The sequence below is a fragment of the Coffea eugenioides genome, chromosome 7 (genome assembly GCF_003713205.1).
Source record: "Coffea eugenioides isolate CCC68of chromosome 7, Ceug_1.0, whole genome shotgun sequence".
In the NCBI taxonomy this organism is placed as follows: domain Eukaryota; kingdom Viridiplantae; phylum Streptophyta; class Magnoliopsida; order Gentianales; family Rubiaceae; genus Coffea; species Coffea eugenioides.
The window spans coordinates 1,860,893-1,886,237 of NC_040041.1; the positions used below are offsets into that span (position 1 = coordinate 1,860,893).

Genomic DNA, 25,345 nt, shown 5'->3' on the forward strand with positions numbered 1-25,345 from the left:
ACGGAATGCAAGCAAAAAAGTAATTGGAGATTCATGAATCACAGTGACTAGGATTTTCTTAGCATCAAGACGTTGCAATTGGAAAGCATACATCAATACTGGTGGCTTACCAACATGCCCCTTCACAATGGAAATGATAGACAGAACAAAGTCATTAACTCTGGAAAGGGACAATTCAGTCGATGCTGCTCCAATTGATTTGCAGCCAATTAAAAGAAAACCAAACAAAAGTTTTAACTGCATCTGCAATACAAGTTATGTTAAATAAGCAAGGTATAAAAAAATTTGGACAACATAAAAGAGAAAAAGACAGTATATTCTATCTATCTGATACCCCCTACTATAAGGATCATGTAGTTACACATGCCAGTACTTTAGAACCCACCTTACGATCAACCCGTCTCAGAAGTGTTGCAGCTGCACTAAGTGAGACCAAAACGGTATTTTCCCAATTCAATTGATAAGGAGAAGCTGCATCACAACTGAAAATAAAACAGCAAGAGGCTTCTCTTATATTCTATTACATAAGTTAATTTTTTATCTGAGATATGGAACCAAACAATGTTCATCACTTGGATACCTCGCAAAGAACTTGAAAAGAAATGCTAAACAAAGTTCCGAGGACAAGTATGCAAAATTTTCTTTTTCCACGAAATCCTTCGGGCAGTTCTGCAAAATCTGTTAAAATAATGGAAAGAAATGATGAAAATCTCAGAATCTAGCCTCATGATGGTAACCTGCTCAATCATAGAGAAGAACTAGAACATTAAGCAGAAAAATTTGGGCATAATAACTTGGGGATGAAATGTGATACTTTTAAATCATGGTTCAGAATAAAGCAATATATGCACACTGGACTAAAAATGAGAAACATACATACTCAGATTTTAATTGTTAAATCATTTAGTTTCCCATCTATTCAAGTACCACCTTACTTAATCCAATTAATACAATATGATTTTAATTTTATTCCTGCGCATTAACTGCATAGGCCTAAATTTTATCATATATGTAAATTATGCTGAACTATCTACAGTTATTTTGAAATAAAACAGACACTAAAATGTTCTGAAATCCTTCATAACACACTTGTTAGTTCTTCAGCTAGTCAATTAACTACCAGGTATTACGAAAAAAGGAAGAAAATGGAGAACCCTTTTTCAGTTTATCTATTAGATATTACCACAAAGCTGTAAGATTAACATTTTCATGACAAAGTTGATCCTGCAGATTTTGTGGTGTGATAGTTTGTTGTTTTTCAAGTACTACATTTAAATCTCAAAGTTCAAATACTCCAATAACTGAAGTTGTCTTTTCATGTGCTTCAGCTTCTTCCTATAGCTGGTAATGTAAAGGGATTCATGAAAACCTGTTTAAGAATTTGAAGGCTTTTTCTCTTTTTATCTTCCAAAGTATAAAAAAGCCAAAAGCTACTTCCTAAAGCACCTGAATGACTGCTTCTTGTAATAAACTAAAAATAAACAGAGAGGAACTCAAATGTCAAAGTCAGAATCAGCTGAGTTTAGGAAAAGAGAAATGAGCGTAACTCTTTTATGAAAAGGTTCCCTAAGAAAAAAGCTAAATCACACTGACCTCTCCAGAGTCCAGTCATAATGTCATAACCTCCACTGAAGTTTTTGAAATTGCATTGACCACTTTTAATGTTTTACATCACTTCATGCAGACATCATATATCACAATAACATCAATTGAAGTTTGTTGACATCATCATCTAATTAAAAACGCCCAAAATAGCCTTGCAGGATTAAATCAGGGAGGTCATTCGAGCAAGAGATAATAGCCAATTTTGTGGAAAATCACACTACAGAAATGGAAAAGACTGAAAAGGAATTGCGAATCGGATTAGAAATCATGAGGGCCAGGCATGTAACTGAGGCGGGAGGAGTTGCTGGTTCAAAAATGAATGTATTTCACGCAACAGTTATTATCCTCAAACAAGGTTCATGGATTTCTGGAAACTTTACGGGTAAAAGGACTTGTGAAAATCACCTTTAACATGACAGAGACTGCAAGACTATCCCATGAATTGCCTGCAACTATTGAATACAAAAAAACCTGCATACAGTGTAAATAATTTGTCACATAACAGTTTAAACAATTTGAGAAATTGTTGAATTGAACTAGAATACAGCAACAACACTTAAATGAATAGCAATCCAAGAAGTCAGCAACCAGCATGATTAAAATGGTTTCACATATTTCAGAATGACTAGAGGAGGACAAAGGCTTTAATGCTTATGTGGTGTTAATCCAAAGATACTGATTAAATACCAAACAAATGGTCAAAAACCAACAATCACACAAGATGAATCAAATGCAAATGCACAACAGGAAGAAAACATGACCAGCTTGCATTTATTTACAGATGTAAGTAGCAAAAACCACATCTGCTTCATGGGATATTTTCCAACCTGAAATTTGATGCAAGGTTGCATCTAACAAGCGAATCTGGCAAAGAGCTGCTCAGACTTGGAATGCAGTGGCTAGTAAAAGCTAAAGATAAATTTATGTCGGAGCATGAGCAATAAAGACCAAATCTTGGATTTTTCAGGCCAAGACAAAGGTGGAATCAGACCAAACTAAACAAAAAGATTGTGTATATTAAGCAGCACAACAAGATGGATATCCTCTGTTAAAAACAAAGTTGAAGCAATGAACTTCATCCCAGATACTGGACGAATCCTACAAATAAATCAAGGTTATTGCATCATAGACCAGTCAGTATTATCAAGTCAGAGACCATAGCTTTGATATCATGAGAAAATTTTTCTTTGTGCATATTAAGTATTACTGGTTCTTGCCAGCTATCCATGTCAGAAGCTTTACCATGGAAGTCAAAACTTAAAAACATTAAAACTAGACCATACACATATAGAGGCAATTCAACTCTAAGAACGCATGCAGCAGCAGTATCAAATGCTGAAATATACCACCTTTTGTTGTACACACAATCATTTAACTGCTTGAAGTTTCAACGATTCTAGATCAACACCATTAAGTTGACCAAAATTAACAGACTTTACTGCAAAAGTCTCAAAGAATATAGATCATCAATCTAATTAAATTGACAAAAATAGCAGGAAATAATAGCTGCAAGAACCCAATCAAAATAAATGTACAGCAGAATCTTGATTCTGGAGATATTTACCTGCAACAATTCTCTGCAGACATCCATAGTGAGATATCCAGCGCTGAAAAATCTTTCAATTGACAGAAATTGCAGAACTGGTAGAATTGTTTCGTATATCCTTGAAGTTACAGAACTTCCATCTTCAACAGTCAAATCAGCACTAAATTTTGACTTGACTGAACCCACTGGTATTACAACTTGATCACTAGATGTATCTTGCCCCTGAAATAGCACAAGTAAAGAGAAGCCCCATAGGAAATGAAATTCTTCTGCTCGCAACTCAACCATGCGGTATTCAGAAATGAAGTCACTTTCTGATTTGTCTTCAGCTGCTGAAGACCCATTTGCAAAAGGTTTGACTGGAGCAGCATCAAGCACCACAGCTTGCAGGATCACTGGCCAGGCTTCTTCTAAACAAGGCTGCAACTTGCTTGAAACTAGAGACGATTGGACTCCTTCAAGAAAAGCTTTCCACTGTATGCAGCAGAGGAAAAAATTAAAAGCTTAGGCAGTAAAGTCAAGACTTCTAAAATGGTTCATTCTTCCATCTTAAACCCAAAATTGTTCAGCAAAAGAACTTAAGCTCACGTTCTTCCTAGGAGGTAGACGAAACCGGATGTAACTATAGTCCTTCAAAACAGACAGCCAGTACAGCCCGAGAGTATCTGAACTTTTAGAAAATAAAGGTAATAATGCTTGATATTCGCCAGGCATCCTGTCCTTTTCTCGCCTCAAGAATCCATAGATGTAACATTTCAGGGAGGCATGGGCCGTCAGAAGTCTTATTTTGATCTGGAATACAGGGAAAAAATCAGCAGCTGGTGAAGACCTCTAACACATACAACATAAATAGATAATCTCCAGATGTTGGACTCAAAACAATTAAAGCAATATCAACCTTGCATGAAACCCATTCTGCAAAAGATGGATAATAAAGGTCATTGAATTCATTCAGGGGACGTGAAATCAATGAAAATATTCGCTTCACTGCAGCTTGATCTTGACTAATAACTCCACTTGTCAATATCTGGAAGTTCAGACATCATGATATATGCATCAATACTGCAATGAAAATAAATATGAAATGTTGGTCCTATAGACATTTCAAAACCTTTGTGGCCAACCGCAATCCTGCTTCCAGAAGAATAGGCCCAGACAATGTGTCCAATGCAGTTCTAACAGCTGATAGTAGTTGAGCCTGATCTCCATCAAACATAATAATTCTCAAATTGTAAATTCATGGTAAAGTGAACTGTAACAGCAATTATCAAATTCAAAACTAACAAAACCTAAGCAATTTAACTGCAAGCAGAATGAGGTTCAGAAAGACAATAAGCAGACCTGATACTGTTCTAGAAGCAGGTGTCCAGAAAGCTCAGGATCTGCTATCTTTTCAAACTGCAGGAAAGCGCAATCAACTATTAGATTGTTTAAATTTAAAACTTGCAAAAACTCAATATCTACCAAAGGTTAGGTATCACTTAAAAGAAGAAAATTGCTAAGAATGTAGGTCACAAGAAAACACATCCTGGTAGACACCCCAAACAGTAAGACTGATTGCTCGAGAGCACCTTTCTGCTAATCTATGGACTTCTCTTTTTTTAAGCATAATGACCAAAAACAGGACCAAATATATGTTAGCGAATATAACTGATGTTAGCTTCTCTTATATTTATCCAGTTGATCACTAAAAACAACATGGTCAGAAACTGTACTTCAGCACTGAAGAGAGGAAAATATATTCCTGAATGACAATAGAAGAGCTTTGGCTTTTGACAGAATAATATGAGCATTATCATCTTTCTCTTCGAGGCATTACTTAAAATCCAAATAGCTGTGTCAATCTTGCTTTTGGGGACAACTCAAAAGCGATCATGAAATTGCAAGAAGCATGTTCACTCAGAAAAGACAAGAAAATCTACCCTATTGCCAACTACGATAATAATGTCTTGGCAATGCCAATATTAACAAGCCAAAAATCTCATCTCACAGAATGCAAAGCCAGAAAATTTTTTTCAGTGATTTATTTACTCAACAAGGAGAATCCAGATAGCACAGATGTTATACATACCGCAAAGAAGACCTTAAAAATTACAGAAAGAAATATCTTATAGTAACACAAGAATCCACCAATAATCCCAAAAAATTAGAGAAGGTATTCCATTAACTTGGGCTGGAAAATGGTTGTGCAGTATCAGCAATTAACAAAATATTGTAGTCATCAAGGAGTTCCATGTAAAAGCAAATTAACAATGTTGAACAGACATACATGTGAAACTAATCCACAAATATTAGCAAAACAATGTCAATGAGGGATCTTTATTACAAAGAGCTAGATAATCAATCTACATAAGAAAAATTTTGCACATATCGAGGCTTTGTAACACACAAATGGTTGCATCTCAGCTAAAAAGTTCAATCATCTATAATGAAAGGTGTAGCTAATATGTCAGTATCAAAATTATTTCCCAAATACCAAAGTCGTGATAATAAATAATCATTATAAACAAACCAAGAGTAAAAAAAAAAAAAAAAAAGAACCAAAGGACATCAACCATGAATGTAAAAAATTAATTCAAACAAGTGAGCCTATGTGCTCACAGCTGGACGACCAATTAGAGCAAAAGCATCAGAATTACCATAAATCACATAAAGAGTACCTTATCTACGATTGTACTCAAAAGTGCCACACCAATGGGCCTCATGTTCTCAAAATGGATAGTGCTTATCTGCAACATAAGAAGGAAAAACGTCACTATCTTGAGGATGTTGTTGCAGTTCAGCATTGTTAAAGAGTTTGATTAGAAGATAAAGAAAATATACACATTCTGCACCTGATAAGCAAGCGAAATCAGCTCTTGCAATTGAAGAACTAGCCAGTCTCCAGAAGCTATAGAATTAGCAGTAATGGTTCTAGCCAGAGAGAGGTCAAAGTGAGCAGGGTTATTTCCGACAGCTCCAGGAAGATGGCTCAAACACCTATATTCCAAACAAGTTTCGCTAATGTTACATTGAACAAAACAAACAACCAAAAACAAAGATATGAACTGCTACTCTCTATCAGTAAATCAGCTTCCACAATGGTTCAAGATGGAAGTTAGGTTTAGAATGCACATCACACGTATAGTACATACATACACTACTGCATCAGTCCCCTACTTGTGCACTCAGAAAGTGGAAGCAATACGATTTTTCTTCTGGTGAGCACATACAATTAACACTTTAGAGTCAACAAATTTTAAAAAATAATCTGTGTTGATGATAGATAAGCATGTTGGACTTTGTTAGATTATCTATGGCACAAAGCCCCAAAGTTTATGCCCATGCTCCTATTTGCAAATTAAACAGATGTACATACATGTATTTCACCTACTTAGAAGAATGATCCAATAAAATGTTGGTCATTATTGGAAATTGACAGTGGAAGCATTAAGATAAAAATTAATTTGACACTTTAAACATAATTCTCGATGTACTTTATCCCAGCACCAATCCTAAAGTTTTTGATACTTGCTCCAATATAATCCACCATAAGAGCAGCTGCAACCTTGGCTCAAGTCAATCTCCATGTTCTCATATCTTGCGTAAATTTCCACACAATTTGCTTCTTAGTCCCTATTAAGTTTTCGACAACGTGCAAGTGAAAAAACACAAAAAATAAGCTACATACTCGGCTGCAAAAATTCTGGTGCGATATCTTAGGTGCTTATCTCTTGCAGAGCTGGCACCAGAATAATCAAGTGCATGACCCTGACTAGGCGTGCTCCTTGGGCTAGAAACCATATTTTCATCATCTTCTCCAAAATTTGATCTTTCCTCTCCACTTGGACCGGTTATAGAATCACTATCCATGTTATTACTGCCAGCATCCCTTCTTGATGATGTAAGAATCTAGAAAATTTAAAATTTTCCATATTAAACAGAAAATCAGCACGACAAATATTTTCCCATGAAGATGTAAATACTGACATCAAAATACCCATAATGTAAAGAGAAGATAAAAATATCAAGTGAAATCGATAAAAATATGTATATGATATAACACTTTCAAAAAAGAATCTTCACATAATACATTCTTTACATGATGAAAGGTGATAATTTCAGGATACTCAAAGTCTGAAATATTCTGCTTTTTATACTCAGATAGCATGAATCCACTATATGAACGTCTCTTTCTACTGAAAATGTTTGCAAGGAAATTTGAAAATGCATAACCATGGTCCTTAAAGGATCATTTATTCAGTTTTCGCAACACCAAGCCGTATCTAAGATGAGACTTCACAAATCTCACTTGTTCGACTCCACTCGAGCACTTAGCTACAAAATTTATAACCGGCAAGCGGATAGAGAAGGAATACCATGTGGCGGCATATTGATAACCAATGGGATGGAAATGATGGGCACGAAGCAAGGAGCAATCGCATAATTGTGGTACGAGCTAAATTAGCAATCCTACAAAAGCATCAGAAGAATTTAGAGCAAAATAATTAATCAAAATGTGCATTCTAATAAACCACAAATAAACACACTCATAGATACATATCTAACGATCAAATATAGGGCAAAGAACAATTAGTTTCATTCAACTTTGTGATGGAGTTAATCCTGAAGACATCAAACAAAAACAGAGTAGAGAATCGATACATTTAGAACCACAGAAAAGTGCAAAACGCAAGCATTCTCTCTGAGAAAACACAAAATTGTACCAAGAAGGCAGATAGTAAAACATCAGAAATGAGCACACATAGAAGCTGTCAATCTCTTAACAGAGTTGTGATCCTATTTTATCAACTGCAGTCAGGTCAGAAGCAAGCTATTGAATGTTATAATTTTAAAAAGCACATTAATGAACTTACTCAGTATCGGTTTCCTCATCCAACATAAGAAACAATGCGTCTTCTATTGCTTCACCAATAATCGATGCCTGTTTACAACATCATAGCATGCGTTTATGAGAAAAAATCTAAGTTAAGGCTTCAACTCTTGATATCTCAATCAATATTTATGTAAAATATTGTCATGTTTAGTGCTCAAAGTTGCCTTCCATTTTAGTGGGTACATGCAAGTTGTAGAGTTTCACTTATGTGCATGTTGGGGGAATAATTTTCAATTGCAATAAGCTCAAAAGAGAATAATTTTTAATTGCATTCAATAGTCGAGTAGCTTGAGATAAAGCTGAATTAAAGCCAAATTAAGCACCTAGCTACTTGGATTTCTTTGAACTCAAATCAAAATTGTAGTGCATTCCATCTGACAGCACTTTTAGCCAAAAACTTAATTGAGATATTACAAAGCAATGAAGCTCCATAAAATGGACCAAACTGAAATAAAAGAAAATTATGTCATGCGGTAAGGAAAGCCCCTCTATTGTAGATTAATTCTCATTCTGCAGCATCACGGGTATGATCACCCATTAGTCATCAAACATTTGAAATATAGGGCTACAAGGATGAATTAAGCACTAACCGGATCTTTTTCAATGAGATGTCGTAGTGTGGATAAAGCAAGATGCCTAAGTGTTGGCTGTCACAAAACAATTTAACATGTTTCACAGGTATTAAACTATATGAAAAACTTAATCAAGAACTTTTATAAATCCAGGCAGAAGATACAGCAGGATAAATACTTGTCTGGAAGACAGAGTAGGGAGGAGAGCTTGCACGTGCGAATGCACTGTAACTGCTTGTGGAGCAAACAAAACAAGCTGCTGCGTAAACCGAACACTCCTACCAGGATGACAAGAAAATATCTAAAACCATCAGGTCTGGCTTTCAAGAATATTTAATCTAGTAAAGGTTATATTATAATTATTTGCAATGGCAGAATAATAAGAGCTCCAATAACTCTAAAGGTAAAGAGTTTTCATACTCAAGAAGTGTCGCTGTTTCTTCGCAAGAGCTGATCTCTGCTACAACAGACTGTGCACAAGAAATATAAGAACGTGAAACCAAGCTATGTCAAACTTTGCAATTAAAACATATTAACTAAGAAAAGATATGAAGTTCTTCAGTGAAAACAGGTGAAATCAAACTATGTCCAAAGCATAATCAATATGTATTTTGTTAATGTAATGAAAGTCCTTGCAGAAGATTTATCCCACAAAAATTTTCAAATTTCTGGAATTTGAAGCAACCAACCTTGCAGCGTGAGAAGAAAATACTGCCAGGTGAAAGTTCAGGTCCAAGAACAGCAACTATAGCATTTATAAGGCGACCCACTCCCTGTTGCAGGTCGACCAAACCACTTTCCTCGGATAATAGAATATCCAAAGAAAGGGTAAGTGTTGCCTGCAGGAAAAATGAGAGAGTATGCAGAAATTTAGAAACTTAAAAATCAAGGAACTAATGAAGGCTCCATCATGTAGAAAAGATGTGGATGTTATTTCTGTAATAAGTAGATACAACACACCACTTATTTTACAAAAATCTTCACAGTCATCATTTGGTGTAAAAGCAAATTTTTCAAAGTGTTCAGCTCCAGATTTACCAAAATTGGAAAAGCCCCTTACACCGCGTTTGTATAGAACCCTTGATTTTTACTCCACTAAAGCACTAAATATAGATCACAATATCTTCATCAATGTATGACAGTAATTCTTTGATGTCTTAGCCAGTGATGCTCATATATTATATCTCAAAATTTTCTACAACAATAACTTTCTCTAAAATTTCTTATAAAGTTGCCAATGCAACTAAAAATGCTCTGATACGTAGACAACTATAAAACAATAAGTTCTGAATGAAATTTAGGATATGTAGGTAGCTACATGGCCCCACCACGAAATGAAAAATTTATCACAAAAAAGTTTTAAGAAAACCTTGTATTTAAAAGCTTGAACCATTCACAGCACTCGTAATCCTTACTCTTCTAGTCAAATATTCCTCAGGATAAGTACAATAATGAGTTCTCACAATATTCAGAAGTTGAGAAATTAAAAGCTAAATGAGTGACTGATAGCAAATGCCTACCCCCATCTCAAACCCAAAAAGAGTGACTGATAAATAAAAGAAAAAAATAGAGGTGAAGGACAATGAGAAAGATGAGCAAACCAACACAGAAGTGTGAGACCATTGTCCAGCTCAATTTAAGTTGCTAACTTAAAAGCTTAATGTGCATTTGAGTCCATGTTCACATATACCTGTACATGTGATACATAAGACAAGCCAGCAGCTTCAATGGTTAAAAGAAGTCCATGCAATGCCCACATCCGCAAACTAGTGACGGCATTCTTTGAGAGGGAAGAAATGCAGTTTACAGTGGCAGGTACGAGACTTGACAATGCCATTCCTCCGGCACTGCAAACAAGATTAAGGATGTGAAACCTTCTTGAGTTCAGGAATACAAGGTTAATGAAATGATAGCCCAAGTACTAAATCAATACGTGAAAGCTTAGATGATAAAGGAAGCAGAAAAAGATACTACTGCAAGTTGCTCACAGAAACTTCTGAAGTAAAACATGTCAAAACAGATTACCCCTGATTTCAACATTGACTTCAAAGCCCTTGGAACTAAGCAGACTATGAAGAGTATTTTACAGAACTTAGTGATTAAATGTCCGTCTCACAATAGTGGTAAACTCTTTTGGGACAATCAGATGACAAAAATGTGGCCAATGGAACTCGAGCTAAATACTGAGGTAGCCTAACCAAGCTACATTGTGTAGTCTATGGACTGAATTTACATCTAAACCTTGCATTACGGGATTGCAACTTAAACAACAATAACAGAATAAGTGAACAAGTAACTCAGTGGCATTTATCTGCAGTAAATGAGCGAATTCTCATATTGCTATAAGCCATAAACATTCACCGATCACAAAAGAACTGGCAACAGGGCAAGAAGAGCCATCTGTCAGATACAGAGATGCAGTCATGCAGGGTTAAAACTTCAGACGTAGAACTTCCTACGATGCATTATATCAAATATGAGCAGTAGTTGGATGACCTTTTCCTATCTATACAACACCTTTTTGTCTTCCAAGCAATTTGTCAACAAAAAACATTGATATATTCAGAAAGCAAATGCAGAGAGCATTGACAATAGAATACAAACTTATCATGCACAATAAATAAAATAATACACACAAGTATGTATGCATATATACATGCAAAGTGCATAATCTCACACCTACCTGCGATGGATACTGCCAAGAGCAAGAGCAATTGATCCAGAATAGTGCACATCAGCAGCCCCATTTACCTCACTCAGAAGCAACTTGGTCTGTTCATTGTATAACCGTAGGAATAAGCCCAAGTTGGAAGAAGGAAGACAACAAAACAAGAAAAGCAATGTTGGAAGAGATATAATGAGAAAAAACCAACGCGCCATAGCCTAGAATAAGAGGACAGAGTGGGGGTGCTGGAGAAGTAGGGAAATTAAGTTGCTATATGGCAGTAGAAAGGATTATCTAGTGCCTCTGGCACTACTAGATTCCTAAAAGAAAAGTAAATCCCAGGGTGACAGTGCGCCAATCTTACCAATCTGGCAGCAAATATATCATTTCCAAGACGAGCTAAGAGACCAAGACCTTCTGATGATGCTCTGCGTTGTGTAGCTAAAATGTCACCCTCGGCCAGAATGCTCTGTCAAATACAATTTTCAGTCTCTCTCTCTCTTTCTTTTCTTTTCTTTTTTTTTTGAACAAGGCATGTAGCTATATACTTCTCAAGCAATAAAACAAACATACAGCACCACAACCTGAAAAATTGACTGTGCTGCAGTCAATATCTCCAACCCTAGTGGCTCAGGTCGTAAAGCAAGCAAAGCCTGAATAAAAGCACATACATCAGGTAGGAGATAAGCCATAACAAAGGCATTTTGACATGTATTTAGATGATAGAAGCACCTTCAATCCAGAGAGTAACCCCACACATATATTTGTGATACTGGCAGTCCGCCAAGACTGTTTTTTCCCAGCTTTAAGACACTGCTCCATCATGCCAAGAAGCGACAACATCCCACTGCTATCCTGGGATAAAACACAGGTGACTAAGCTGACTGCAGTCCAGCATTTTGTGGTTTCTTGAGCAAAATAAAGAAAATTAAGGCAAGCAATTAACCATCAAAGCTACCTGTGAAGCAAACATGGTCCCAAAACAGAGGAGCATCTGATTTACCAACATCTTGCTAACTGTTTCCGGCTTCATGATAAATTACATAGTATCAGAAATCCAGGTACAGGCAACAGTGGGTGGGAACAGAGACACAAAGAGAAACATTACGAAAAAGACAGAAATCAGTATTCTTGCAAGAAAAATTGAAGCAGATCAATATAAAACTTTTTTTTTTTTGGTTTGGGATCAAAATGAAGCAAAAAAGAAAACATAAGATCAACAAATGACCATCGTAAAAACCAAGTCAAGATCGATAAATAGCCCAAAATATGTTTTTTGCAATCACTCAAAATATACAACTAGGTTTTTAAACCATTGAAACAAAGATTTACAATGAGAGCCATCAGAAAGAATTCTACTTAATTTTCCCACCTTTTGTTGATTCCCTAGTGCTAAATAAAAGTAGTGCTCAACTGGTACAATTCACCAGCTCTCATTCATGTATTAGAGAAGCTCTCATTCATGTATTAGAGAAGTGGTTATCCATGTCAGTCATTTAAGAATTTCAGTCAATACATCTTTCCCTCATTGGTGCTTACAATACTAATGCTTCTTTTTTTTCCCTTAATACCTTTTTACTGATTTTAAGCTACCTTTGTCTAATGTATGTAATTATTTGCACAATATCAATTTTAAGTTATTAGAATTATAGCATTTAAGGCTGATGTATATAGCTGTTGATGGAATTTTTAAATAGCTTCACAGTTTACGAGAACCAAATGAAAAGTGCTTCTTGCATTGGTCCTTCATAAGATTGCTAAGGTTTGCTATAGCAGCCCTAGTGAAGGCATTCTTTTGGTTTTCTGCTAAACTAAAGTTGCAACATGAATTGATGTCTACATCCACCTGTTGTACTTCGGTCGCTGCCAGTGCATATTTCTTATGAACAAGATTTTTACCTGAGGGAAACTAGGAGGGTCATTTTCCCAAAGACATGGCAATACACCATCTTTTCCACCTTGAAATGACCTGAGTTCATCCTCAAAGGAATCCCTGATCAATCAAAATTAGCACATAAGAACCCTCCTAAACTAAGAGAGCAGATAAATTAAGTTTCAGCCCTGGAAAAGGAAAGTCTCAAATGCATTATGGAAAGTTGGAAAGTTAAATGAAATCTTTGAAAATAGTAACATAAAAAGAAGTGAAACCAAAAGGGTTCATTAGAAAGAAAAGAAATGAGTTCCATGATTTCCAAATCAGACACCTTCCAGGAGTCCAAGGTCCCAGCCATGCATCTCTCTTGTCCAACAGCATTCTCAAGCATGAGCTTTCCTCGCATCTAGAAGCATCCCTTTTAGTAGGAAAAAAGAACAATCAACTTCCCCCAATTTGGATTTTTTTTTTAAGTGAATATCTTTACTGTTACTATAAACAGGATCATTAACAACTTTAAAGAGAAATATATAATAAGTAATCTGCAGAGAAGTTCAGCAAACAATTACCTAAAAGGAGTAGTGCATATCTGAATAATATGGGGGTGGTCATTCTTGTACGCTGTTGGATCCGCTAGTGATTGATAAGCTATTAGTATCCTTATGATCAAAATATCAGTTTCAGCTTTAACATTTGCCAGTTCCTTGGCAGCTAAGAGTGATACATAGGACAATGCCCTACTCCAAAATATAGAAGGCATTTAATAGTATTAGCAAACAAGATGCTTAAATGGAATTTAAACCAAACTTCAGGCAAGCCCATATCTAAAGCCACAAAAAGATGAATTCAACAAGTAACCATACCGACTGAGGTATAACAACACAGGTTCAAGTAAAATCCCCTTGTTCACACCATCCGAAGAAACAAAACATTTAATAAATGCTGTAAGTGCTTCAATTGCCGCAGACCAGACGCTACAAAACCAAAAAGGGAGCTACATGTCAAATCACGAAAAGTAGAAAAAAATACTTAATTCTGGTCAGTAAAAATTTTGCCAAGAATGCAGCAAACAGGCTATGGTAAACACCAAGAAAAAGGTAGACACTTGAACTAAAGAATCAACTGGCGATACTATTTAATGTCTTAGCTTCATGAATACCAACTTATCTAGAGATGGTAGAATATACAGTTAAGAAATACAAAAGCTTCTTCCAATAGAAAACCAAAAAGAAGTTGAAGCAAATGATGGTAAAGAAGAAAATTCTCAATAATATCATGGTGACAAATTGTCACAGGATACAATAGTAGAATAAACATATTTTTCTAAAGGATCATGCTCGTCTGTCACAAAAAACAGAATATCTCATCAAGGTAGCTCGGTCATTGAATAAAGAAAATGAATGCTAGTGCAATGAATACTGTGATAACAGAAAAATGACCGGCTACTGTAGAAAACAAATTTGCCACATGATCAGCAATCTATAAGTCATGTCATCATTTCAACAGTTCAACAAAAGATAGCTTTTTTTTTCTGCGTTACCGTAATACCATAAAACCAATAAATCATATACATGGAATCGTGCTGTACTACACCAGCAGTTATTTTATCCACCTGAAGGAATCAAAAGACGTGTGAATTTATTAATATCAAAGCTGTAAACTCAGCACAAATTTAATGGTGTTGAGTACGGTATTTCTATTTCTGGTTATTGTTCTACCTGTCAGGTTATTGTCCTACCTGTCAGAGATTAAATCATTAGCTCTCATTAAATTAAACATAGCCATTGCAGCACTAGGGTGCCAAACCGTATCCCAACAACACAACCGTTCTTAATTATTATATCATGGATTTCATTTTAAGCCACAAGAAAACTGTAACCTTGAAGACTCTTGAAGAAGGAAATAGCACAATCAGTTTCATACAGTATTATAATTGCAACATGACGGAAGAGTAAACATAACCAATGAAATACGGAATCACAAACCATATTGAAGAACTCAGATCTTCTCTTTGACTGATATCCAGATTTTTATTAAACAAGGAGGCCCAAAAAGAAAGGACGTCAAAAATCTGGTCTTCAAGTTCCTGCATCCACAAAAGTAGCACCCAGAGAAACAAAATTTGGAACTTACATAAATAAAAAGCTAAAGATAGATTATCTACCTCCCTCGGTATTGAAGCCAAAAGTGAAGCTACAAGTGTCCATCCTGCTTCTTTTTCCACTGCAGCAGCTACATGGTTCCGACTTGACTCCATCAGCATTTTTTTGGAGACTTCAAGTATAGATCTTGGTAATCTGCATCCCAGACCACATCAAGTAATGATACACTACATATTGCTTGTCATCATGCAAGAGTTAGAGTTACAGTCATGCAATAAATTGGCTGCTACCAAAAAATAAAGGTACAGATTTAAAAACACTCTTGATCCTCCGAGATAGCATGAAGGAAGTTCTAAGGGGAATTACCTGGCTGGATAACCAAGTGGCAACTTTGGAGAGATAGATACCAAAGCTGCCAAAACTGCAGCCTCCCCGTGTAGACTCTCAAGCTCGAATTTCAGATTCATTCCCTAAATGACACATGAATTGTGACCGAAAAGCCATAGTTAAATACCATATGTGCAATGAGGGAAAAGTTGAAAGAGAGCCAATGAAACATCTCTAGCACATGGAATTGCAGCTGCATTTATTACAATCAGCGTCTTATCAATGCCAAAACAAATAAAAGATGCATAGCCAACTTATGAACCAAAATCCTTTTTTTTCTGTCCAAGATGGCATCACCAAAAGGCAGTAACAGCTGAGAGCATTAACCAGATGCTAGCAAATTTCCTAATAGTGTTACTTAGTATTCCTAAACAAATTACCTTCTCAAATGAAACATTTTCTCTCGCTGCACTAAGCATTGTCACTGCATACGAAATCAAACCACCAACACAAGAGGGATCAACCTCCACAAGTGAACGCAGTGTCAAAGCAGCCTCAACCCGTACCTGCCATATGTTCACGAAATATAATCAGAGGGGAAGGAAATATTACAAGAAATAAAATAAGTCTATCACCACAACTATTAGGAAAAAAGTACGTATGCATGTGTGTATGCGCGCGTGTGCACGGACACACATACACACTCTCTCTCTTCCAGTCCTTCACTTTCATGGTTCTTTAAGTCAAAATCTGAAGGACCATAGGCTTTGGCATCACTACCTAACAAGGATCACCAAGAAATGAAATGTGTTTGCATCTCAAATCCACAGTATCATGTAGGGAAGCTCAACCCCCTTTTACAAAGGCCACAAGAATATTAGAGAGTGGAAGAAATATAGAAGATAGGAACTCTGAAAACAGCCCAAGATGGTGTGAATAAAGTTCTAGCATCATACAAAAGTTTGCAAGACATAATAAAAAGACAAAAATCCAAGTAATATCTAATAAATCACAAAATGATGCTCCCAATATCTTCCTGTAATAACCTGTTAATCAAGCAAAATACACTACTACAAAATACAATGTCACTGCATCTAGTACCAAAAGCCTAGTCTGCTTGATGATTCTTGTCTTTCTTTTGATTTCAAGTTCATGGCCAAGATTTAGCATCAGCACTGGAAATATCACCAAACTAACAAATCTCAATTTTTGAAGGAACTTTGCCAACCGCGAACATGTTGGGACTAAGCTTTGTAAAATGGATTTAATGAGAAGAATAAAGAACTACTAAGCAAAAGATGAGAAGTCCATTATTTCCAAATCCTTTCTATGAACCCAAACACCCGAAACCCATGGTGTGGAACCTGGATGAAGAAAGAAAAACTAAACTACACTGTCCCAAGGAATATCTCATTCCATCATTTGGAAAAGAGACATTGAAGCAAGACAAATAGCAGAAGACCAACAAATGCTCCACAACAAAACGCGTGCTGTATTTTTGTGTTCCAGATATCTTTGAAAAACAAATTAGAGGAGGCATCAATGATGCTATCCTGAAATAGGAGAAAAAAATTAGGAGCATGAGAACCATGAACTTGTTTTTATAAGTTTATTACCAAGGCTTTCAATGCCTAAAACCCAAAACATATTCAACCATGCACAAGTGCATCAGGTAATATTGCATGCCCAATAGTAATAAAGCTCAATCCCAATATTTGTATTTTCACTAAACCTATAAGTGACAAAGGATATACTTTCTTCTCTACCTGGTCATCCAATCAATGAGAGAAGGTTAAAGGATATGATTTTCGTTGAATCTTTTGCCTAGTTTTGGAAGATATTCTTCAATGCCTATTCATATTCATCATGTTGATAGAGGGTAAAGAAAGCAGTTGCATGAAATCCCAAAATGTCACCACAGAAACAAGCAATTTATTCTGGTTCTTGGGATCATCTCCTCTGGAGAATGTCAAATAACAGCACTAAAGTACCAATCTACCATTGATTTTGGCAACCCAGCAATAGCCTAAATATTACAAAAGATCCCCTTTTAGTAAAGAAAATCAAAAGATGAAATCCCCCTTTGAAGATACTTAAACAACTTCAGACCAATAGAAAGTCAAGCTCAAGAACATCTTAGCTTCATTATCTTTAATTCCTACTTGCAAGCCAAAAATTCGACGCAAGCAAGAAGATCTTCTATACCAAGACAAATGAAAATAAAATCATTGTGATATAGAGAAAAGGGGGGGGGGGGGGGGAAAGCAAGGCATCAAGACACATCAAGAGTGAGAAGCTAACCAGAGGTGAGTAATGTGAAAGTGCAGCGACAACCGTGTCATCGAGAACTTCCTTAAATTCTTGAGGAACCTGAATGACGAAACAGCACACCAACAAGACCAAATCCATTTGTAAGATAAACAAAACTTCACCAACAAATTCAATAATTTATATGCATATTTAGTCTTCCATTAATTTCTCCAAAAGATGGAGCATTTTATTCAATATTGAGCAGCAAAACATGAGAAAATGCAGTTACTAATGTTTACTAGAAAACAAATATAACAAACCAGAGTATGAGTGTATGACACAGAGTAGATAGAGAAATTAGTATAACTTAACTGCTATCATAAACACATACAGCTAATCTTCTTCTCCATGGCAGAAACAGGAGGTTTACACTGTTACTCAAAAGGATTTTTGTTCACATTTCAATTTTAGTGCAAACTCAACAATCACATTCTGGCTAACAATTAAGGTTTATCAATTGGAATTATCATGAACACATGGGAGGCATTAGATATATGAAATAAACTTCACAGTTTATTAGAAACTAATCTTATGGAATCTGATTATTATGGAATCTTAAGAATTAAATTACTATTTAATTACAGAACAACAGAGCTGCTGCATTTGTTCCAGAAAATTTTTCTTAACATATAATTAGTTACAAACTTGTAACTAAGTAGTGAACTGTTAAGAGCTAGTTACCAAGGCCAATAAACTCAACATTGTTTCTTTTCTTATTTTATTTAGGAGTACCCAACGTTGATAACTTTCTCTGATTAAATTTCAAAACTAGACTTTCAATATACACTTAAATGTTAATGTTATAATGTTCACCTCCCCCAGTGTTTTCAATGTATATGACAGAGTGCGTAAAGCAGCAATGCGCATGGAAGGAGTAGCATCAGAAGACTGGAGCTGCACAGAGAAAATTAACCATGTAACTACAGCAAGCTGGAAATTCAAACTGCCAATATCTATTTGGACAATAATTGTAGATTTTTAACTGCCCTAGCAAACCTGCTTGCCCAAGAAAACCAAAAAGCTTCTCTGAGTAGGTTCGCTCATTTGATCAGTGACTCCCACTCGAAGAATATACAGAACACATGCCTGCAAACAAGGTTAAGCGGTTTAATTCCATAATCTGGACCAGCAACGGAGAAAAAAAAAGGGTAAAACAATGCAAAGGCATATTCCTAACTATTAAGAACACACAACAGGGCAAGAAATCAAGATGCTAGTTGAATACTGGACATAGAACACTACTTCAAAACAGAATTAACTAGTCAATTCATTCATTGGCTATTAAGACATCTGTTTGCTGGTTCAAACTGCATGCACAGTCAAATCTTCTCATCTTTCCCATATGCAAACAACTTACCCTACCAAGCAAAATTACTACCATGAGCTTAAAAAAATATAAATATAAATAAAAAATTTACTATCACGATAGTATGGGAGAACGCACAATAACCACTTATCTATCAACCTCTCATACAAAAGAATCGTATTTGCTTTTCCATCGCATTAAAATCCATACCCAAGAGAAATTGGAACTACTAAAGGAATTTGGAGTAGATGATCATAAGATTTTCTAAATCAGAATTTCTGTAAACAAGAATTCAAGAATATTTCTCCGTGTACTGCAGAGATACTTGTAGCACATATTCTGTTCAAACTACATAAATCCTTTCACGAGGAGGAGAGCAAGCCTAGATAATCTTCAACAGGACTTGACAACCACAATACAAGTCCCCAGTGACAATTAGGCATCAGAAAGTGCACCCTTAAAATATTCTGTTAAGTGCTTTTCACTACTTCAAATTTTCTTAAAAAATTTTGTTGGAAATGAATGCTGTATCATGTGTTACTTCCACGTGGCATTAATAGAGCAAGAAGAGATCTCTCTCGATCTGATAATCATGGTTCAACCTCAGGATAAAACCTCTCCATCACCTATGTTCAACCCAGTCAAACTGATAAAATAGCAGGAATCACATGCCTTGATAAGTCTAATGTACTTTAAATCATCCCAGATGCAAAGGGTTGGAGAATAAAAAGGCTGCTACACATATATAAGCACAAATTCCAGGTACACTAGGGTGACTGCAGGGAACCTAAGCCACCATGCAAGCACTCTTTTTTGCAAAAGACTATGTACAACATCATACAGATATACACATTTCTTTGCAGTATAATTAAGGGCTGCTTCAACTTGAACAGTTTTAAAAATGCTGCATATCCTAAAAAGCATACCAGGGCTTGAGCATCAACAGTATTATCATCTGTATGAAGCATGTCTATAACCTGCACAGTGAAGCTCTGAAGCTCACTATCGGGTTGAAGATATCTCAACCGAATGGCCTGAAAGATCAAATCCGTGTTATAGATAAAATATCTTATCCCCAAATACAACTGGATCAAATTAATCAACAGTTGCTTACTGCTTCTAAAACCTAGATGACAAGCTGAACAACCACAAAGAAAACATCCACACAAAGAGAGACACAATGCAAAATTTTATTCCAGGAAACAATTAGATCAAATTAACTGAACAATTGTTTACTACTTCTAAAACCTAGGTGACAAATTCAAATTATTGTCTTGCTTTATTTGTGAAAGAAGAGATATAATTCAAAATGAGGATTTTCCAAGAAGTTGTGCTATGAGTTACATAAGAATTCTCCTAAGCCCTCTGCAAATTTACATTGTCCTTGTTCTATGGCAGATATGCTCAGGAGGTATAGTGGGCCAGTGCTGAATATATAGTACTTTTCTGACTTCTGAGGATTTCAGTACTTTGTCATCCTGGTTAAGCGTTTACAAACAGTCAAGGGTACAATTGCACCTCATGGTTAGTCAGGCTAATATTAAACAAGTTTAGGATAGATGAGAGTAATTGGTAAGCATCCCATTCCCATGGAGAACAATCTCAAAAAAGCCACAGAGAAACAAGGGATGGAACAATTTGACCCTTCTTATCATCCTCTTCTGCTCTTTCTGCATCTTTTCCCCTGGGTGAAGGAAATTTAAGTCTAATAACAATTCACAAATGAAGAAAGGAATAAAGGTTCTTAAGTAGCACAATGTGCGTTTTTATTAGCTTTATGAGAAGAGTGAACAAGAACTTGCATGCGATATCTTCTTGGAATAAGGCCACAGTACCATGAAGTGGTAATTTACACATGAAAGAATAATTGTGAGGAAGCAGAAGGTAAGAATGTTGCAGAACGATTAGAAAACTCAGACCTTTTGTAGGTCTACGAGTTTTTTCTGTTAACTTGTTTCTTCACAACTTTCATATCTCAGGGAACAAAAAAGATATTCTCAAAGCAATTTCAAAATAGCATTTGTGTTGCCAGCAATTTTCATAGTAACCCGAAAGCTTCCAAAACACATCGGAGAACTTTTATTTTCTTTTTTTTTTAATTAAAGAAGCAATGTTGGAGTAATAAGGATTTACAGTTACCTGTAAAAAGGAAACCCATGATAAGGCAATGCCAACACGTAGTTCCTTCATACGAGGTCCGCTAGCTGGATATTGAATCAGCGGTCAGATATAAAGTAAATCAATATAAGAGTAAAAAGCACTAGCAAATGCAATACGAAGAATGCTTCTGGTAAAGATAATTCATGACCCAGTTGAAAATTATTATGCAAATACTTCAAATTCAAATTTTCAACCCAGACCACTAGAGAAATTTCAAAAGCACAGGATTGAAAACCAAAATAAAAGCTATCAGTTCAATTCAATGTCTTGAAGTTCCTTTGTTTGTGCCTGATGGGCACAGAACTTGTGATAAACCACACAAAAGGAGCATTTTATGATGCATAGAAGTAACATTGTATGCATTCCATTTCTTTGATGGTTCCAAACACCAGAGGACTAATTATAATTAATTGGAACTTAGGATACATCGATGAGAATTTCAAGAAGATGAACTTGAAAAGAGTAGTACGCCAAGAGCCACTCTGAGTAGCAATTCAAAAGCATTAGGAGTAATAGAGAGAGCAAAAGAATACCTTTTATAAATGGCAAAGATAAGTGCCTCTGCAGACCTCCTTCAAGTTTTGTTGGACTACAATGTCCTTTCCCCCTAGGTTGCAACTAATAAAAATACTAAAATCATGAGCTCTTGGCAATACAGGATGCAGAAATCTTATGGAAGAAGATAAAAACCTGTGCATTAGGATTCATTCCCAAAGCAAGCAATGAGCCTAAAGCTTCAGCAAAAGAATCCCTAACTGATGATACAGAATCCTCAAGGGCCTACAGGTGGTAGGTGGAATTAGAATACTAAACTGTATCCCTACAGCATCACATAAAAGTGTAGAACAAGAGAAAAAAATTGAGGAGAAGATAAAAGGGCATCATATTTCCAACCTTGACACAATGAGACGAAGAGTTCTCAAGTTCTGCAAAACCTAATCCTGGTCCTCCGATGTTCGCAAAAGCCTTTAGACATCTCGCAGCTGCTTTTCGGACAATAAATGACTTATCCCCCAGAGCTATCCGTGTAATAACTCGGAATGCCTCTGTATATGCTGAAGCAGCAGCATTGCCACCAGAGCCTTCCAAGGCATTTTGAAGCATGTGTAAAGCTTCTTGTCTTACAAAATCCTGAAGAAGCTGGTGGTTAGATATGATGTTAACAAAAAAAACTACTAGGAAAGAGAAAAACACAAAGTTAATAGCAATGCAGTCTTGTTGAAAAATTAGTCGGTATAAAAAGACAAGCCATCCTAGCAGCTTAACAAGTTGCCCAACATCCATATTCTATAAGTAACCTCCAAAACAGAAGAGAGATACTGTAAGCAACCTTAGAATGGACAAATAATAGTGCAAGCAGAAAATAAGACATTTAAACAATTCATTTTAGTGCAGGACTTAGGAAATAAAAAATGTTTGCACAAATAAATATGTGCACAAACTCAGCAAAGCTGCATCAGTAAGGAAAAAGAGCACAAATCAGAAAGACACTGAACCAAATTCAGTTTCAGTACCTCATTAAATTTCAGTAGCTTCGTCACAATAATAGTAGTCTCATATAATCCAGAAGTTATACGTCTCCCAAAATAACGGTATAATTCTCCAAGGCATTGTGCAGCACCTGTAAATGTTGCAGAAGGGTCATGAATTTTGAATGCCAAGTGAAGTTTTACGTGTAAATAACAAAGCAGAGAGATGCTGAGAATTCAGACAATCCAAAATTCACCTGCATGAAGAAAACAAGTAGCAGAAGGACGATAATACATTGTTCATTTATAGCTCAACCAGGAGTCGGGAATCAAGACAAACTCAACCTCCTAAGCCACTACAAAGAAACATGCGATGGCTCAATTGAAACAGAACCAAGTTCTATGGATACCATTATACATGTGCAATACCATCCAAAGTTCAGGATTATTACCACCAGAGAAGACTTACTATATGAAGCTAAGTCTAAAAACTGGACCAGGTCTAACATGTTTATGGAAAACAACCATAGTTAATTAGGGAAAACCTACATGTGAAGTAGAGAACAAATAAGAAAATGCATATCCTGTTTCAGTTCAGTGATATAGAGGATGCATTTTTCAGTCATGAAGGAAAGAACATGTGTATTGCTGGTGCAGGCTGTGTTCTTTCTTTTTAGAAATCCATGTGTTTAAGATGTTTGTCGTAAGCTCCTTAACTCTCTTTTCTTCCAATTTAAAACTTCAAAGTTCTTTTCCTTCCACATTATCCATATAAAGAGCACCCAAATCCAAAAATGCACATATAACTCCTTCCCACATAAAGTCAAGCCAAGAAAGAAGACTGTTCCAGTTCAAGACAAAAGTGATCTCAAAAGACAGGTGCTGAAAGGTAGGAATAGTAGACAGGATGTAATTTAATAGTTCTTTTTTTCAGAAATTTAGACCAGTTGACACATGCATTTTTCTTCTCCGAAATGCCACCACTGTCCAACCAAATGCAAAGAGCTTTCCAGGACAAGTAGAGTACTATTTCTGGTAGAGGAAGTTTTCCATATTTGTTCCTCATATATTGATTGAAACACATTGTATTGGACGATAGCTTATGGTTTAACAGTACATATACTAGACATCAATATTAACATCCTGTCAGTGTTACTTTGAACAATGGAAATAGTCCCTATCATGTCCTCCTCACAGCAAGGCTCTGTTCTTAGCATGGACAGCCAATACTGTCCCTTAACTGCTCATTACACAACAAGTCCACTCTAAAATTAAAAGTAGCGGTAAACTGATCCGGTCAGTCCATCCCAATCATTCATACTAACTTTCCACAAGCAATTCAATAATTTCTATTCGAGGAAAATGTTCTCTTGGGTGGCAGCACGAGGCAGACAAGTCTAACAACAAAGTGACTTCAAAATCAAAGCCAGCCACAAAGTTTATGAATTGAATCTGTAAAGCCAATGCAGACACCTATGAGTTAATTATGTTAACAAAATCAAATTGTATAAGACTGGAGAATACAAAAGACACCAATGCCTAGTCTGGTCTCTGTACACAATGCATTAGGATCTTAGGAGTGGAGATACAACTCAAGGCATGTCTCAAAGAAACATTTGAAACATCAAAATCATCTTTCCAAATAAGCAACAACTCCTACATCCCAGAAATCGTCTGTATTTCCACGACAACTTAATGTGCATACTCATGGAGAGAATTCTTCAGGGGAATTCTAGTAAAAGTAAGCAAGATTAACATCCTCAGCAACACATGCACCCAGAGTTGGTGAAATTGGTATCCGAGAAAGCAATTTGACCATACTAGAATTCCTAGATGCAGTGCTTCTTCCTGTATGCTGGCTATTAGTACTAGTGGAATAAGATAGACCGTTAGTCTAGAACCTCTAGGTTATATCCTTTTGCTCAATAGCATCATCGGCAATTGGAATATACCAATGCACTGTGAACTACAGGAAGATTCTCTATTAACAAATCAGAAGATTTGGTTATTGAAGATTTTATCACACCATATTTGCATGTAAAGATCAAGAAGAGTAGATATAACCATGAAATACAAAACCATGAATGCGATAGTATTGACAAACCAGCAAGTCGTTGAGGTTCGCTCTTCTTTCCATCCGAAAGAAATCCCTGCAGGCTGCTCACTCGTGAATATATAGAAATGCCATCCCCCTTCAATATAATGTTGGCCATTGCCACTGATGCCAAATGCCTCACCGGCCTCCTTGCACCAAGTACAAGCAGAGAATAAAGAGCATCCTCGCATTTTCTTTGCCATAGCAATATAGATTCCTGGAAGTTCCCCATATTTGAGCAGAATCACCCATAAAACACAAAAAAAAAAAAAACAAATCCTATGACGTCCGATTTCTCATAAAGTTTTAAAACCAGCTCAAACGAATACCATTGACAACCGACATTCAGATAAACAGTGCTGAAAACAAAACCTACTAAACAAGCTCGAGAGAACTATAATATCTAAGAGGTCATAAGAAAAAGGTGAAATGGGAAAAA

General features: G+C 36.1%; 1 protein-coding gene across 1 annotated transcript in view; it reads right to left on the bottom strand.

The window, feature by feature from the left end:
• LOC113778049 (protein SWEETIE) overlaps positions 1 to 25,345 on the bottom strand; it is a 28,707-nt gene that overhangs the window by 3,094 nt on the left and 268 nt on the right. Inside the window, exons 2-43 of the mRNA XM_027323302.1 lie at positions 24,916 to 25,123; positions 22,857 to 22,963; positions 22,237 to 22,473; positions 22,033 to 22,122; positions 21,876 to 21,960; positions 21,322 to 21,386; positions 20,109 to 20,216; positions 18,873 to 18,962; positions 18,690 to 18,770; positions 17,868 to 17,936; positions 16,007 to 16,132; positions 15,606 to 15,709; positions 15,302 to 15,434; positions 15,123 to 15,223; positions 14,001 to 14,111; positions 13,707 to 13,874; positions 13,469 to 13,555; positions 13,164 to 13,257; positions 12,223 to 12,291; positions 11,997 to 12,119; positions 11,849 to 11,917; positions 11,629 to 11,733; positions 11,283 to 11,371; positions 10,290 to 10,446; positions 9,289 to 9,438; positions 9,020 to 9,069; positions 8,778 to 8,877; positions 8,618 to 8,674; positions 8,008 to 8,075; positions 7,510 to 7,603; positions 6,822 to 7,042; positions 5,986 to 6,130; positions 5,812 to 5,880; positions 4,493 to 4,549; positions 4,263 to 4,349; positions 4,050 to 4,178; positions 3,740 to 3,943; positions 3,170 to 3,625; positions 2,011 to 2,076; positions 581 to 678; positions 386 to 482; positions 111 to 243 (exon numbers count right to left, since the gene is read on the bottom strand). Of these exons, the coding sequence (XP_027179103.1) occupies positions 111 to 243; positions 386 to 482; positions 581 to 678; positions 2,011 to 2,076; positions 3,170 to 3,625; positions 3,740 to 3,943; positions 4,050 to 4,178; positions 4,263 to 4,349; positions 4,493 to 4,549; positions 5,812 to 5,880; positions 5,986 to 6,130; positions 6,822 to 7,042; positions 7,510 to 7,603; positions 8,008 to 8,075; positions 8,618 to 8,674; positions 8,778 to 8,877; positions 9,020 to 9,069; positions 9,289 to 9,438; positions 10,290 to 10,446; positions 11,283 to 11,371; positions 11,629 to 11,733; positions 11,849 to 11,917; positions 11,997 to 12,119; positions 12,223 to 12,291; positions 13,164 to 13,257; positions 13,469 to 13,555; positions 13,707 to 13,874; positions 14,001 to 14,111; positions 15,123 to 15,223; positions 15,302 to 15,434; positions 15,606 to 15,709; positions 16,007 to 16,132; positions 17,868 to 17,936; positions 18,690 to 18,770; positions 18,873 to 18,962; positions 20,109 to 20,216; positions 21,322 to 21,386; positions 21,876 to 21,960; positions 22,033 to 22,122; positions 22,237 to 22,473; positions 22,857 to 22,963; positions 24,916 to 25,123 (4,957 nt within the window). The remainder of the gene's footprint in view (positions 1 to 110; positions 244 to 385; positions 483 to 580; positions 679 to 2,010; positions 2,077 to 3,169; positions 3,626 to 3,739; positions 3,944 to 4,049; positions 4,179 to 4,262; positions 4,350 to 4,492; positions 4,550 to 5,811; positions 5,881 to 5,985; positions 6,131 to 6,821; positions 7,043 to 7,509; positions 7,604 to 8,007; positions 8,076 to 8,617; positions 8,675 to 8,777; positions 8,878 to 9,019; positions 9,070 to 9,288; positions 9,439 to 10,289; positions 10,447 to 11,282; positions 11,372 to 11,628; positions 11,734 to 11,848; positions 11,918 to 11,996; positions 12,120 to 12,222; positions 12,292 to 13,163; positions 13,258 to 13,468; positions 13,556 to 13,706; positions 13,875 to 14,000; positions 14,112 to 15,122; positions 15,224 to 15,301; positions 15,435 to 15,605; positions 15,710 to 16,006; positions 16,133 to 17,867; positions 17,937 to 18,689; positions 18,771 to 18,872; positions 18,963 to 20,108; positions 20,217 to 21,321; positions 21,387 to 21,875; positions 21,961 to 22,032; positions 22,123 to 22,236; positions 22,474 to 22,856; positions 22,964 to 24,915; positions 25,124 to 25,345) is intronic.